At 40.5% G+C, this 16,961-nt stretch overlaps 1 protein-coding gene across 7 annotated transcripts in view; it reads left to right on the forward strand.

Annotated features, from left to right (window-relative positions):
* The window catches only part of mast2 (microtubule associated serine/threonine kinase 2), a 178,642-nt gene that overhangs the window by 145,061 nt on the left and 16,620 nt on the right, over nucleotides 1-16,961 (forward strand). For all 7 annotated transcript variants that reach the window (XM_056378944.1, XM_056378942.1, XM_056378945.1 and 4 more), the window contains 4 exons: nucleotides 6,399-6,474; nucleotides 6,998-7,207; nucleotides 13,699-13,800; nucleotides 16,756-16,888. In XM_056378944.1, the coding sequence (XP_056234919.1) occupies nucleotides 6,399-6,474; nucleotides 6,998-7,207; nucleotides 13,699-13,800; nucleotides 16,756-16,888 (521 nt within the window). The remainder of the gene's footprint in view (nucleotides 1-6,398; nucleotides 6,475-6,997; nucleotides 7,208-13,698; nucleotides 13,801-16,755; nucleotides 16,889-16,961) is intronic.

The raw sequence follows: 16,961 nt of genomic DNA on the forward strand, positions 1-16,961 counted from the left end.
GATGGAACAAAGATTGACTGGTAAATCTGGTGAAGCTTTGTCTTCCGGTCAGCTCGTACGATCACTTCTTCTACTTCCAACTCTGCACCAGTCTGCCTGTCAATCTCACTCTTCATTTTACGATCACTCACAAACAATACTTTAACTGCTTCACTCGCATCTCGTTCCCAATCCACCATGAGAACCGTGGCCGGCAGACTCGGAGGTCCTGACTCTCATCCCAGCTGCCTCGCACTCAGCTGCAAACCGCCCCAGTGCAAACAGGCTGATGAAGTCATCAGAACCAAACCAAGTCTGGTCGACACACCAGACACACTCCTTCCCCCGGCTGCACCTTGAGATCCTATCCATGCCAACCCTGGCAGAGGCCAACACCAACTGGAAACATGCTCAACTTCCTGCTAACACAGACACAATTCGCACTCTGGTTATATAAGGACCAGAGGGCTTGTAGTAACTCACAGTGCCCCTCACCAGACCCTCTATACATGTAGACTGAATCAGCAAACACCCACGACCCCTCCAGTCACCTTACAAGGGTAAAGAGTTGGTCCACTGTGCCACGCCCAGGTCAGAATCCACATGGCTCCTCCTGGATCGGTGGTTCGACAATCGGTCGGAGCCTCCTCTCCAGCAGCCTGGCGAGCCTGGCAACCCTGGGAGGCTGAGCAGTGTGATACCCCAGTAATTGGAACACTCCAATCCCCCTCGTTGTATCTCTCCCTCCTTCAAATTCTCTACAATTTGAACATTTCCCCCCCTCTCACACGCACTTGGTAACTTACCTCCATCTCTTGTCTCAGCAGTACTTTCCTCATCTTCATCTCTGCTCCTGTACAGAGAGATATTGAGTTCTTTCATCCACGAGATGAAAGAAGGTGACACTGAGTTGCATGGTGTGTTTCTGATTAGAATCACACTGTGTTTGTTGACTGATGTGTGTGTGTGTGTGTGTGTGTGTGTGTGTGTGTGTGTGTGTTGTGTGTGTGTCTCTGTCTGTCTCTATCTGTCTCTCTGTGGAGTCATCTCAGGTAATCCACTGTCACCCTGTGTCCTTATAAGACCCCTCTCTCTCTGGAAAATGGACTAGAATTAGAAAATAATGTGAAGGTAAACTATGGGTAAATAAGTAGAGAATGAGATTTTATAAACTTTTCTCAGAGATTTCATTAAAGCTGACAAAACCACCATGCTGTAATTGTATAGAAGAAGTGACTGTGAGCAAGTTATTTTACATGGAGGTGACTTTGAGAAGTGTTTCCGCTGCGGCCAGCAGTAAGCCCCCCCCCCCATGTGCAGGGTGAATGAGCCTCAGTGGAAAGCCTGACATCATATTTATTCTACCAGCAGTGAGTGTCATTAAAAAGCTCTTAATGAGCAGTCTGCAGACCGTCTGCGAGCGCAGATAAATAACCAACAGAAAGCTGTAGAGAGAGACAAAGTTCAGACAGTGGCAGGAAAAAGAGTCTCGGAAAGGAGGGGCAAAGAGAGAAATGCGGTGAATGGGACAGAGAGAGAAATGAAGTGAGTGACTGAGAGGAGACATGATGATGATGATGATGATGATGATGATGATTGGACCCAGGAGGATGAGGAGGAGGGGGAAGGAACAAGGGAAGAAGTGTGTCTGTGTATGAGAGAGTGAACAAATGAAAAAGAGGTGCAGACTACAATTATATGCTAATTTTATGACTCTGCCATGAGAGATGCCAGCCGCCCTTTTGTCGTTTAACATTCTCTTTGTTCATCTCAAATTTTTATTCTTCTCTCCATTTTTGCTTTTCGTAGCCTTTTCTTCGCCCAGTCTGCTCTTTGCGTTCAGTACAATCTATTTTCAGTTCCCTCCTGTAACCCTTGTCAGCCATGCAGTCTTCCATAAATATGGGAATGTGTAGACCTTATGCATCCATCATACACGTTTTACAGTTTGTAAAGACACTGATGGATAGTCTATTCAGACACCTCATTGACTTTATGTCTGGAAAACCACATATATACAGCTGTATTGTCAACTTCTTCATATGTCACATGGAGCAATCATGTTCTACCTCATATTTTATATATTCGAGTCTCAAATATTCAAACTACCACAAAATCAGGCTTATCAGACTAATTTTATGTCATTTTTATTAACGTTTTTATTTTTTATTAATAGGATGAATTAGAATAAAATAATAGATAGAATAAAATTGCTTAATTAATAGAAATAGAAGCATGTTACTCAGGACTTTGAAGGCTAAGGACGACATTTGTTTGACTTATTTCAAGAGGCAAAGTATCTGATATTTCACACTCTGTGGTGACAGAGGACAGTTTAAACCTTAAAAATATTCATTTAAAACTGTTTAGATTTAGCACTATATGAAAAACTATAATGACTACTTACACCCAACCAGCATTGACTAATGTTAGTTATTCCATTCTGTTCTACTTTGCCATTCTTTCAACCAGTGTTTAGCTACTTTCAGTGAATCTCAACACTTCTTGCACAGCCATTTCACTTCACACTTCACATTAAAAGTTTTCCATTCTTTCATGTCCTGCCATGCATTTAATGTAAAATGTCTGTTGTGTTTAATTAACAGTAGCTTTACACTGATCAAGAAAACAGCTAAGTAGAAGCGATTGGAATTAATCAGTGACTGAAAAACAGCAGCAGAGTGTTTTTTATCAAGAGCGAATTAAAATGGGAGCAGATCAGAAAACATGGAGATGTCTTACTAAAATCAAATAATGTATGCTGTTATATAAAACAGGATTAACAGTCTCTAAAATATGCCTGTTTTAAATGGTTTGGTTCCTCTACTGGGATTTAAGAATTTATCTTCCTGAAAGCACCAATACTTGGTGGTTTCAGGAGATTTTAACCAACATGTTTTCACCAAGATACTGAGGTTTCTGTGGTAAACACATACAATCACAGCACTCATCACACACACTAAACCCACATACATACACATCCACACACCTCATCCCCATTCTGTCCAGCTCTCTGTCACGGTCAATTAGACCTCTCATTTCCCAAGTCGCTTGCCTCAGTGGTGAAGCATCAATGTTATTTTTTTTCCTCCCTCATACACACACACACACACACACACACACACACACACACACACACCATCCCTCACCCCTCTCCTCCTCACCTCTGCCCCCCCCCATCCCGCCTCACCATCTGATTCACTGTCTCGTCTGATTTACTTCAATTACCCTCTCCACCAATAAGCTCGTTTGCATTCTGAGTGCCTTTTGTCACATGTGACATCACCACTTAGCTGAAAAGAAAGAAAACGGCCTTTCACCAATGTTTTAATTATCCAATTTTTTCAAACAGCCCGGGGTTGAAACACATCTTGTCTTATATTCCATTTCATAAATATTTTCTGTCTTTTCTCACAGCCCTAACTTTTGAACTCGCGGCCCGACACTAAAACAGAAGAACTCTCCCACAACTTCCTCCAAATCCTCGTCTCCAAGGTCATTCCTCAAAATAATGACGAAGACGTTTTTCGCAGGGATTGCCGCAGGGCAATTTTTATTTCCCATTACAGCAGAAATATAGCCGTGTTCTAATTAGCCTTTGTCTGGCGTCTTTGTGTTATTCATCCCGGGATTTGAGTGCGACCTCCGCTGCAGCTCGCTCTGAATGGGAGCTTTATTTTAATAAAGGCTCAAGCTGCTCAGAGCCACAAGCAGACGGGAAGAATAACACGGAGGGAAGAAGAAGATATTCTGTGAAAATTAAAGAATGTACATAACAGCCTCTGGCAGTGAATTCATCTCTGTCAAGGCTAACCTTTACTCACTGAGCCCGCTGGCAGAGCCGCCCGGGTTTGATTGATTTTTCTCTTTTAAGAAACACCAATGTGAAAGGAGACTTTTAAAGTTAAGCTTGTTGGAGCTGCAGGTGATTGACGTACATCAGTAGTGGTTGAGTGTATGTCTGTGTTGTGGTGTGTGTGCACAGTTGAGATGTGCTTTGTTCAAAGGGTCAGTTACCTCAAATTACAAATAAACAATTTCCTAACAGGAATACCATTTTCCTTCACTTAATAGTGTTTCATAATGTTTCTACTTTGCTGTTCTGTTGATCTGCGTTGATGTTTTACATTAAAAGCCTATGAGGAGGAGCAGGAAGTATGTCTTTTGAGCCAGTAGAAGACGTGAGATACATCATCAGGAAGTGCTGAGTTTGACTTTCTTTATAATTTTATTGACATAATTCATACATTGTATTAGCTTGAATAAATTAGTGAATCTTGAAATTTTGAAATATAATTTTTCAGTGTTGTGAGCATCACAACCTAAATTGTGAAATCTCAGACACAAATATCTCAAAACTTAGACAAATAAAAACAATGTGTGTGTGTGTGTGTGTGTGTGTGTGTGTGTGTGTGTGTGTGTGTGTGTGTGTGTGTGTGGTCACCTGTCACCGTATGCGTTGGCGTCATGATAAACAACCTCCGTGAGGTTCAGCTCATATGTCACATTCAGGCTGCCTCATTCCTATTAAGCTGGTAATTGGACTTTGAGCTGCCGATGGATGACTTAAAGCATTACCTCATCGCACGGTCACGTGTGCATGCGCACACACACACATTTGCCTGTTTGTGTGTGTGCCCTCATGACTCATACAAACGTAGAAATCTGGATCCTCAAATTCATATTTTTACTTCACCCATCTCCCCTCAATTTTGTAAAAGTCTCTCTAGGAATTTTGTTTTGTTCACTTTCTTCTAGTTTTTAGATATTTTATATTCTATTTTGTCTACTTTTTATTTTGAAATATATATAATATCATATAATATCTTTCATTTTTTAATTTTTGATATTATATATAGTCATTTCTTTTGTACTGTCCATTGTGTCTTGTTTTGTCTTTGGTTCATAGAATCAAAATCTGTGAGAAGAAACTAAAAAAAATCCCAAAACTGTTGATCATTTTTTCTTTATTAAAGAAGTTTTGGTCTTTTATTAGGCACAATTCTGTTGGTAAAGCTTGTACAGGTGATTGACAGTTATATACATGAAATGGAATGGAAAATATGCAGGATGAAGTGAGATAGTCTTCAGTACAGTTTCTTTTGTTTCAATTATTTTTCTAAATACGAACATCAGTATCATGAAAAATAAGAGAGTGTCAGATAAAACTAATATCAAGAAAATTCTTAAATGAGCTGAGATTTGAAGATTTCTAAAAAAAAATGATGATTTTACAACAAAATGCCAAAATGATTTATGAACATGAAAACTGATATCATGTTTACCAAACACTCAGATTGCATCTGCAATATTTAGAGGGAACTGTTTACAGTGATAAGTGAATGGAATAAATAATACAGCAGGCTAACAAAGCCTGAACTTGAATGGAATAAAATTTCTCTCCCCTGACTTGTGTACACAGACACACACACACACAAAATCACACAAAACACAACTGCCTGTCACCTGTCCACGCTGCCTATTCTCCTGATAGGGAGACATAGAAAGGTCAAGGATATTGCCTCTGTCGCTGTTTTGTGTCGCTGCATAGAAAGGTTGGGGTTGAGGGCTGGTTCATGATGGAATAAGAAAAGAGATGAGTCCCAGGAGGAGGGAAAATGGAGAGAAGATGGAGACCACTGAGTGAACGACAGATTTATATTCTGTTGGACTGAAAGAGACGTCACTGTCAGTGTGTCAGGTCATGAAAACCCCCTGAGAACTGATGGACACTCGGCTGAGGAGTGGACGGCCTTGGCTTGTTACTGACAGCCACGCACACACACACACATGCACACACACATGCAGTCCACCAGTCTCTAGACGCGTTACCTTTGTGCCGTTCTGTATGTGCAGCCATGCATGTCCAGAGGTTGTCACGGTCCTCAGTTTACACCGCTCAAGAAACACATATGATGGAGACCCCGAAGTCCTGTTAGTGTGCGTGACCACCATCTTGCTTTTGTTCGCTGTGTGCTCTGGTTACCTGACCAGTCGTGTCTGTCACATCCAGTCTGCTCAGCTATGTCTCTTCAGCTTTGCCTCCTCTATCTCTGAATTTTTCTTAACCCCCCAGAAAAATAAAAAATAAACCGCTCCTTTGGTGTGATCTATCGATTTCGATTCAGAAAATAAGACAGAACACAGTTTTATACTGACACCAGTTTATGATTTGTTCTGCAAAACAACAGTTGTTTAAAAATGACATTCACTTAAAGATTCAGCATCTGAAGCATTTTCTAAACTTTCAGTGTGGACTTGGGCTGTGAGCAGTTTGATCCCAGAGTGATTTGACTCTCAGATTGAATGAGAGGTCCAGTACATTAGCAGTAGCATACTTCTTTAGCTGAGCTCCTGACCTTGTACAGTAGTGTCCATTGTCTCCACTCATCTGAGCTGGTTTGTGTGTTTTGTTTCAGCCCCGGACGCTCACCTGTCTCTTTTGACCATGAGATTGTGATGATGAACCATGTCTACAAGGAGAGGTTCCCCAAGGTTTGTACTACACACACACACACACACACACACACACACACACACACACACACACTCGCTGTTATAATAAACACACTGTAGAAGGAAGATGGAGGCGAAGTAATGGATAATCATTTCATGTGTTTAGATCCATGCACAAAAGGGTTTCTCACCCCATCTTAAATATTGCTGACCTGAGCTAATCCTAATCCTTATTTTGAGGGCTTTTATTTTGAAACAGGTGCAGGCAGCTCTCCCATTTCCATTTTGTGTCTAGTGTTTACAAATATTTGTTTATATATTTTTGTAAGATAGATAGATGGATAGAAGTGGTATTATGAAGATGTAATATGCAATGCTAATATGAAACGTGTTATCTCAGGCCTACAGACACACACATGCAGACATGTGTCACGTATTGTTTTTTATTCTAATACTCTAATATATAAATACAGTGTTGTCCTGTGCGCATGCAGTTTTTGGTCATGTCTCTCCATTTGTCTGGTATGTATGACTCATCCCTCTCCCCCTTCCTCCCCCTCAGGCGACTGCTCAAATGGAGGAGCGCCTGGCTGAGCTGCTGTCCTCCTCGGCCCCGGATAAGGTGTACCCGCTGGCAGACGGGGTCCTGAGCTTCATCCACCATCAGCTGATAGAGCTGTCCAGAGACTGCCTGGAGAAAAGCAGAGAGGGCCTCATCACCTCCCGCTACTTCTACGAGCTCCAGGAGAACCTGGAGAAGCTTCTGCAGGATGTAAGTGGAACAGTTTATTCACTGCCCTGCACAACATGTTCACTTCCAATCAGTAGTTCTCTTAGACTAGAAATCTCTTAAAAGTATTTAAGATTAAGAAAGATATGAAATCACTTGCTACTCAATTCTACTTTCAAGGGTTCTTCATGTGGAAGACAAAGTGTAAAAATATGTTGTTTCTCATGAAAATGAAGGAGAAAAACATGAAGGCAACATTTCAAAGAAATACTCAAGGAAGAGAAAGTTCTTAATATTAAAAAAGGATTTGTTGATTTAGATAAAAACACTAAACAGAGGAAACCTTACATTTATTTTCATCCAAATCATTTATCACAACACACCAAATGCTCCTGAGCAGTCCAGGTAAGATCCAGCTCTCTATGAGCCTTTGTCATTATTTCACATATTGACTCATCACAGCCTGTGAAACAAAGGTTCAGTAATTGGCTTTGTTTCATTTGAGAGTCCCAGAAAGCTGATGTTATTAGTTACACCTGTGTTTGTCCAAAATTACTCCCTTCATTATTCTATATATAATAAACACTCAATCGATGACACTATAGTGAGCAGTGAAGTCATATATGAGACACTAATGAATCATCATCAGTTTGTTTGTTTGGACTGTCACATAATTAATAACTCATTTTCACATTGTAGAGATGTGTGATGGTGTTTTATGAAGCTTAGACTTCACACATAAAATTAGAGCAGTCAGAGCACAGGACAATTAAGATAGAAGCAAATATGTACCAGGTGGCAACTTCAGACTCTGTATTTTACGGCTCCCACAGTGTCCAAGCAGGTTCCGGATCAGAATCAGGCAAAGTAGGTTTTCACATAAGAGGAACAAAAAAAAATATAAAAGAAAGATAAAGCAAAGCAAGTACTGCACATTATATGAAATAAAAAAAAAATACAATAAAATGTGAAAAAATATAATAAAAAATGTAATACAAATATGTTGATTGTGCAATATGAATTGGGGAATATGTGATAGTTACAGTATGAAAAACAGGATTATGCATTATTTGAAATAATTTTAATTTAATTAATAAAATCCAGTTAAGTGCTAACATAACCTCTGTCAGTTAGTGCAGTCATATAACATGTCAATGTATAAACATATAAAAATGTAAAATGTGGCAAACAAACAATTCATCAAGTGAAGACGAAATGAAGAGCTTGTCCTGAACCAAACTCCACTGAAAATTTTTGGGATTTTATGAACCACTAAAACAAAGACATCATGACTGTGGCACTTTCCCAGTCACGCTCGGTTTACCGTGGAACAACTCACGGCGTGACGCACTCCTTCGTCCACTCATCATGGATACAGCCGCCGGTGCCGTGTGATGTCATACGAAGGCACAAAGACATTCCTTCACACACAGCTGCTGACTGTTTACTACCGACAAACTACTAATCGCTGCTTTGCATTATGGGACTGTTTCGGACAGTATTAGTGTATTTCTACACATGTGAACACAGAAATATATTTACATGTGTGTGGTGGTGGCAGTGACATCTCTATTAGCTCAGGTTTGCCGTGCCTGGGGGGGCTGACATTATGGCTCCCACCGGCCTCATATTGACCTTCTGTTCTACTGGGACACACACACACTCACACAAACTATCTCTCAATCGTAGACATACACACACGCGCACATATGTACGTGTGAGCACACGCATACACACACACACATTCTCCTGGATTTTAATTTCACACTCCAGCAGTCACCAGGGGCTGACAGATGACTCTCCCAGACGAACAGGAGGGGTGAAGGAGGTGCAGTTAGAGGGTTTTGGGATGGGGCGGGAATTCAAGGGGATTCCTCTCCTTCTGATTGGCCGAAGGGTGGACGGGGAAGGTGGGGCGGGGGCTAGTAGAAGGGGGAGGTGGATGTATGTATGTGAAGCCTGTTCGAATGCTTTTGGAGGGTGTGAGGAACTTGACTTGAACACATCTGGAGATGCTTCAGACGCCGAAGCTGCAATGCAGGCTGGATGATGACATCACCAATTGGGCGGCGTTAGTTGTAGTCTTTTTTTTTTTTTTTTAATTTTGGCGGGCAGCAGGTGGGGCAGACCTACAGAGGAGAGTAGAAGATGAGGCCATGAGCAGGTGGACGGAGGTGTGAAAACATCCTCCCTCCCTGCACTCGTTTATGGAAATCCTTCGTCGTTCTTGCGCTTTTGGTTTTTCGGAGGAGACATGTCACGCATCTCGTGGCAGAGGAGGCTGGAGGAAGAGGAGGAGGAGGTGCTGGAGGAGGTGATGAGGAGGAGCGAGTGGATGGTGTTCACTCACAGCTGGGAGCAGGAGGAGGAGGAGGCGGATTCAGACTTTGCAGTTGAGTCAATTTCGGTTTGATTTGGTCAAGCTTTATTGGCACACTGATGATGACGATGAAGAGGAGAGCTGTAGTTTCTCCTGGTCACTCAGTGAAGGGCAGATTGAAGCTCGTTAGCGTCTGAGGCTAATGAGTCATTACAGAAAACAACTCACTCTAACTTTGAAGTCACTTTAAGTGGTTTGATTCCTCCGGAGCTGCTTTCTCTGTTGTGACTTCCTGTCACACTCAAAATTTCACAGAAACGTCTTGGTTCTTGATTTTTGATTATCATTGTTAATTAATTATACTTAATTTGAGTGAAACTAGAGCAGTGCTTGTAGCTCATTTTGTGGCCGCTTTTACAAAAATATAATTGAGCGTGTTCCAGGGCTCAATGACAAATACATTAATTATTAAATCTTCTTGTAATTAGTCAACTGCTGTGGCTGTTTTTCTCTGTAGCTTGTGAATAATTTTGATTTTTTAATGAGTCATGGGGCCATTTTTTCTGGTGGTATTATTGTATTTTGATTGATTCTTTGGGTGAGTAAATAATTAAGTCATAAAAGGGACAATATGCTTTTTAGACTTTACTTAAAACTTGTTCTATTGTACTTTAGATGTCCTGAAACTTGAGAAGATGCTCATAATACGTTTTTTAGTTTTTTACCTGTAGCCTCAGGAAGACCTTCAGCATCTGTAAAGTTGCTCTTATATGCTACTGTTGTTCAGTTTCAAGTATCAGTTCAAATCACAATTAAAAAATTTACTATCAGATTTTTTTGGACGTTAGGTTTGCAGGGTTGTCAATGTGGAGATATAGACTTTAAAATATCAAGTGTGTTTTCAGTGTTTGAAACCACCGTCCTCTAAAATGTATTTTTCATCAGTCCACTCCTTCTACTCCTGACATGTCTCTGTTCTTTGCCCTCCTTGCTTATCCATTCCTTTATTCATCCATCCGTTCTCTCCTCTCCTCGTGTCATGACCCCATTACAGAACTCGCAGGAGGCCGACTCACCTCTCCTCCTTCTGTCCTTCTCTGCTCCTGGTCTCGTCTTTTATCTCTCCTCCACCTTTACCCTCCTCTCCTCCGTCTCTCTACCTCACCTCCACCACTTGTCCTCGCTTCCTCTCTCTCATCCATCCCTGTCACGGGGGGGGGGGCCTTAGTGACCTGCCTGGCGGTCACTATGGCAACTTGCATCCAGGCCATCCTCTGCCGGAACCCCAGGGAGACTCACTTAGACTCCTGGAGGTCACCTGGGGGCAGAGGGGAAGGTGGAGTGCTTACTCAGCTCTGGTGATCTGTCACTAGGCGTCGATGGTTCAATCAGACCCTTCAGTGTGTCCATCAGGGCTCAGATACAGCTGCAAACATCTGGTTTTAATTGGCTTTCTGCTGGACATCACCTGCATGGAGAAAATGATGAGTCTCTCTCTGATAGGTTCAAACCACTGGAGGTGATGTCACCTCTGTCCCGTTCATTCCAATGAAATGACAAAAATGACTAGGAGGAAATATTTTGAGTTTCAACCAGTTGTCGCTTAAAATAAACTAATCAGCACAGTTTATACTGACTGACCAATGAGATGAGAGCTTGCTTTTCGGTCATTTTCAGTATAAATTACACGGATGTCACCAAAAGCATGAATGAAGCGATAACTGTGACCATATGTGATTTCCCAGAATTGTGAAAAATATCAAGCGACTCATTTATTCTTACAGTGTTTTTAACACTGAAGATTTGCACAATTAAATAACTAGAAAAAAAAATCATGTGATTTATTTTAAATCGCTACTCAGCATTTTCTCTCACATTTAACATTCGTCCTCCCAGGTGGCAAGACGTTATGTTTGAAGCCCATTTAAAGAAACACATAATCTTAACTGTATGAATGCAACTGCATCAGAATGGAAATCATTCCGAAAACCTTGAAGAAAAAATCCTTTGTTATCTTTTAACTTTTCACAGTTAAAAATGTATTTGGGAAACACAGTTTGGGCCGGATTAATTCTGGATTTTTAAAGGCCAATACGGATATTGAAAGCTGAGTTTAAAAATAACAGTGATACAACTTCTTAACATAAACACCTAACTTAAACTAATATTCATGAGAAGAGTCTCCTAGATTATGAAATGTGACTAAGACGTGTACTGAGCGGGACATTTTACAGTTGAAAAATAATATTTGCAAAACACTTGTAGCATATATAACAGTAAACTTCAGTGGAAATAAGATTTGTACCAACAACAACAATAACAAACATCACAAATACACTAAAATTGTATTGAATTGAAATAAGAAGAGTGAGTCCAATATATAGAAATGTAGCCTACGAGACTTTTAGAAAAAAATCTGAACTGTAATAAAATATACTGAACAACAAATACACAATTAGTGTATAGTAGAAGCCTGTATTACGAACATTAGATTATTTTTTCATCATCATCAGTAACCAGCTGATTTTGCTTTTATCTTTATCCTTCATTTCCTGTGGCTGCAGGCTACATCAAAGCTTTTCCAAATTTTATATCAAAATATCCAAAACAAAAGTTATTTTTCAAACCATATGTTCAGCATTTCTGTTATGATATAGTATAAAGTGATAAGGATATATGTGACCAAATCCAATCCAAATATTTTTGAGGTGGTTTCCACTCTAGATATTTGAGAAGTTAAATATAGATAACAATGTATTGTTCAGTATTCTTCAATATCCCCTCTACGCTCCCTGACTTTCCTGTTTCTCTCTCAATGTGGCTGTCAAAGTAAAGACAAAAATCTCCCAAAATAAATAGGTAAAAAAAAAAAAAGTTTAACATTGAACGAATAACTGTGGCAGACACATGAGCTGTGGAAGATGAACTATGTAATGGAGACTTTCTAAATAATCTCTGGTTTCCCTATTGTGCAGTTTATATGCTAATACAATATATTTTTTATAAACTAAGCTAATAATGGCTGATAATCCAGTCCAGCCTTCACTTCATATACACATGAGCTAAGTTAAAATAAATGTTATATATTGTGTTTTTACCACCAGGGTTTCTCTCCCACATTAGACATGCAGAGTGAATATACAGTCTGTCTCACACACTCTGACTGGTTAATTAGCTGCTGCACTGTCGGAGTCCGCCCCTCAGATGTCCATTACTCACCGATCACTGGCCTATACAGTCACCACACACACACACACACACACACACACACACTCTGTCTGTCTCCTTCACGCTTACATGTACATATACAAACCCTAATGCATATTTAGCATGCGCATACAGTACATAGACAACTCCCCCCTCCCCTCCAGGTTTCATTACAGTTATAAATAATTCAGGGTTGGGGTCGGGGCCCCGGGGCCCTCCAGCGTCTGTCAGCACAGCTCTGTTAGACAAACAGCAACGAGTCGACCACGCTTTGTTTATGAACCACTACCTCCACTCTGTTAGCCCATCTGACACACACACACACACACACACACACACACACACACACACACACACACACACATACACATTATAAATACATACATACATGCTGCATTCATAAATACATACACACATGAAGCTGCATGAGCACACACACACATATTACCCCCTGAGAATGAAACATGTTTTACAGTGGGTGGTTTGTAATTGTTACAGCTTCCACATTGCACACACACACACACACTTCTCTTCCACCCCATTTCTTTCCGGGGATCAGTGTTTGCACCAGATGCGTTTCTAGTCAGTTACAGTGGATTGCTGGGTAAATTGCTCTGTCTCCACACTGACAGACATTTCACGGTGGATATCAGGGAGCGAGGCGGAGGTCGCTCTGATTTAGATTACCTCTCAGGTGTCACGGAGGAAGGACTCCACTGTCCGCTTTGTCCTCAAACTGCTCGTTCTGCCTTGTGTGTGAAGGACAGACACAGAACAAGAGACATTTTCTGCACAGCTTGAAGGTCATATAAAAATTCAGGATGATGAATTATTTAAAATGTAATTAAAAATAATGAATAACGATATTATTATGAAGGATGAGTCATCTCCAACACAGTGTGTGCTTTTCATTAAAACCTCCCTCATGTTTCTCCCTGGAGCTGAAAATCTTTTGTGTCTTACATTTGGAAATAAAGATGTTGTGTTGTCGTTTGTTTGCGTGCAGGCTCACGAGCGCTCCGAGAGTGTGGAGGTTACCTTCGTCACGCAGCTCGTCAAGAAGCTGATGATCATCATCGCCCGGCCTGCGCGCCTGCTGGAGTGTCTGGTAAGAAACGCTGACCGCCTCCATCTAGTGACTGACCTCTGTCCCGCTGTTAAAACACATTTCTGGTGAAGCATGTGGCAGTTTACACCTGCAGCCACACAAAGTATTTATTGATTCTACTGATTTTGCTGAACAGCGTTTACCTTTAAGACAAAGCCAATTTATATGATTTGTTTTTGGAAAAATACTTTACTCAAATTCTGGATTTAAGTCCATTTTGTGCCACTTTCATTTTATTTTTACTGCAAACATTTACGTGTGAAAATACATTTAATCACCACACAAAATATCATGCAATGTTATACAACAGATTAAAGGACAGTATATGAAGCTGTTAAAATGAGCTTTCCACCTGGACACACACACCTGCGTACACATTAATGCATCAGTAGCCGGTAGTCCAACTGTATTCATAAGTGCAAGTGAACAACAAATAATTTTAGACCATAAACGGCAGGAAATAATTTATTTTTTTTATTATTTTACCATTTGATTCTCTACTTTACATGAACCCCCTTTGACTAGCCCTGCCTCCTTTTTCTTTCATCCTGACTGCTGTGACGGACATATTCATACAATGAATTTGTCAGGCAGTACACGCCACTCATCTGACCTTTGACACAGCAACAACTTCCTCATGAATAAACTTCCTGAATCTCAGTCTGAGGAAGAATCACCATACTGAAGCAGTTATTGTTTACCAAACCAAAGCTGACGTTCCCACACTTTCCCATGAATAGTTGATTTTTATTTTTATTTATTTATTTATTTTTGTTTATGCATGACCTGTGAACAAGTAGGCACTTTTTACAATAAACTCAATTGTTATAATTTCATATCATAATTTGATCTTTTTCTTTTTCAAATTAGTTTGAATGACTTTTTCTAAGTAGCTTTAGTTACCCAACTACATTTCTCCCTCGGTTAGCTTTGTTGTAGTTTAACTTTCTCCAGGATGAAGTAGTTGGTAGCTTGCAAAGTTATACCTTCAAAGTAGCTTCTCCATCACTGTCAGTAGCAATTATCCCAAAATAATAATGTAGTGAATAATAAAACTCACAGGGGCCATTTGTTTGAAAACTTCTTAAACTTTCGATGCTGATTATGATGCAATACGTTTAGATAAATGTCTCTATCTAACAAACAACAGACAAACTTTAAACCAGAGATAAAGCAGCACAAAGAGTGCACATAAAAACACCTGTGATAACTGTAACTTTAAAACAGTAGAGTGATACACAACAAAAACCATGGAGCAAAGCTTTTTGTCACATGTTTTGATCATGTGTTGTATTAATTTAGAAGAAAATTTCCGGTCCTGGTGTTTTAAATGTTTTAATCAGCCTCTTCCAGCTTGGACGTCCTCAGCAGTTACACAGAGTTGTGTTGAATTTTAATCACACTGCTGCACACTGGTGTAAATGAGAGTGTGTTTGAAAGATTGCTATGAGAAATATAAGCAGGATTAACTAGAATAGCTTTTTCATATTGTGCAGCTCGACTCCACGCATGGTTAATAAACAATTTAGAGCTTCCTGCTCCTCGATGTGAAATGATTTAACCACAGCAGCAATTCATTTATGGACTTCCTCTGAGAATTTTAAATTAGCCTAATGTACTTGCGCGCGCGCAATCACACACACACACACACACACACACACACACACACACACACACACACACACACACACACACACACATTAACACCTCTCAGCTGGTATGGGAAGGAGAAAGTGAAGAGGGGAGCAGAGATAAAGACAGACTGAAAAAAAAAACGAGTGTAAAAGACAGATGGATAATTGGAGGAGCAGTGGAGGGTGAGGAGGAGGGAGGGGGGAGGAGGGGAGGGCAGGAGTGGAGGCTGCCCTCGTGCTTCCATTGGTAGTTTTGACTAATCACATGCAGCTGAAGCTGTGACACTGTACAGGATGGGTTTTTACAAATGGAAGCACACAGATAGAAGAGGGGGCAGGGAGTGTGTGTTTACATGTGTACTGTACTGTATGTGTGTGAGTTACAGAAATGTGTGGGGGGTGGGGGTGGGGGGCTGTAACAGCAGCAGCCTCTGCTGTGTCTTTGTCAGGGGACACAGGAGTTAAATTGTGGGGTGTGTGAGAACAAAAACTCCATGACAATCCACATATCATCATTTAGCCATGACTTCGTTTGTCATCTTCGCGGAGTCTTAATGCATCACATCCGAAAAAATGGTGGTTGTTGGTGTTCGTGGTGCTTGTCTTGGAGGTTGGCAAAGAGGGCTGAGACCCAAGACTGAGTCTAACAGGGCTGGAGATAAAGACAGGACCAGAACTGACAAAAAACAGCAAGACCAGACTTTTCTTGGGGACTGTTTTTGAGATGAAACCTGGTAAAATTGTGTCCTGCTTGCTGCTGGAAACCTCCTGCTGCTGACTACACCACCGAAAATTCAACATAACAAAATTAACAAGTATTACAAGACTCAGCACCATCTTCAAACAGGACTTTCCTGTGTGCCAAATAAGTCAAATTCAAAATATTCTACAAAACTGAGATAAGATTAAATTATTTAAAACTATTACAGGCTGCCAGCTGCTGCTACTGAACTATTTTCAGATGAAGAGCCTTGAATCAAGCTGTCATTTACACAGCATAATATTATTAATAACTTTACTTATATAGCACTTTTCTTAACAAAGTTGCAAAGTGTTTCACAGAAAAATAAAACCAGATAAAAGAGAAGGACAAAGAGCCTGAGCAGAGTAAAAAGAGTAGAACAGCATAAATAAAAAACATATGTATCAAACACTATGCAAAAGGTGAAGAGAGGTAATATGTAAAAAAAAAAAAAATATGTAAAAATATATATATTATATTCTGGACATGAATATTCTTTAATGTCTTAAATCGTTACCTGTGTCGCTCTCTCTCTCTCTCTCTCTCTCTCTCTCTCTCTCTCTCTCTCTCTCCCTGCAGGAGTTTGATCCAGAGGAGTTCTACCACTTGTTGGAAGCAGCAGAGGGCCATGCCAAGGAGGGCCAGGGCATCAAGTCGGACATCCCCAGATACATCATCAGCCAGCTGGGCCTCACCAGGGACCCCCTGGAGGGTAACACCATCACCAGAATTGACTATTATAATTGTGAAATGATATATTGTGAGAGTAGGTGCGGTGCGTGTTT

The sequence above is a fragment of the Seriola aureovittata genome, chromosome 6 (assembly GCF_021018895.1).
Source record: "Seriola aureovittata isolate HTS-2021-v1 ecotype China chromosome 6, ASM2101889v1, whole genome shotgun sequence".
NCBI classification, from domain to species: domain Eukaryota; kingdom Metazoa; phylum Chordata; class Actinopteri; order Carangiformes; family Carangidae; genus Seriola; species Seriola aureovittata.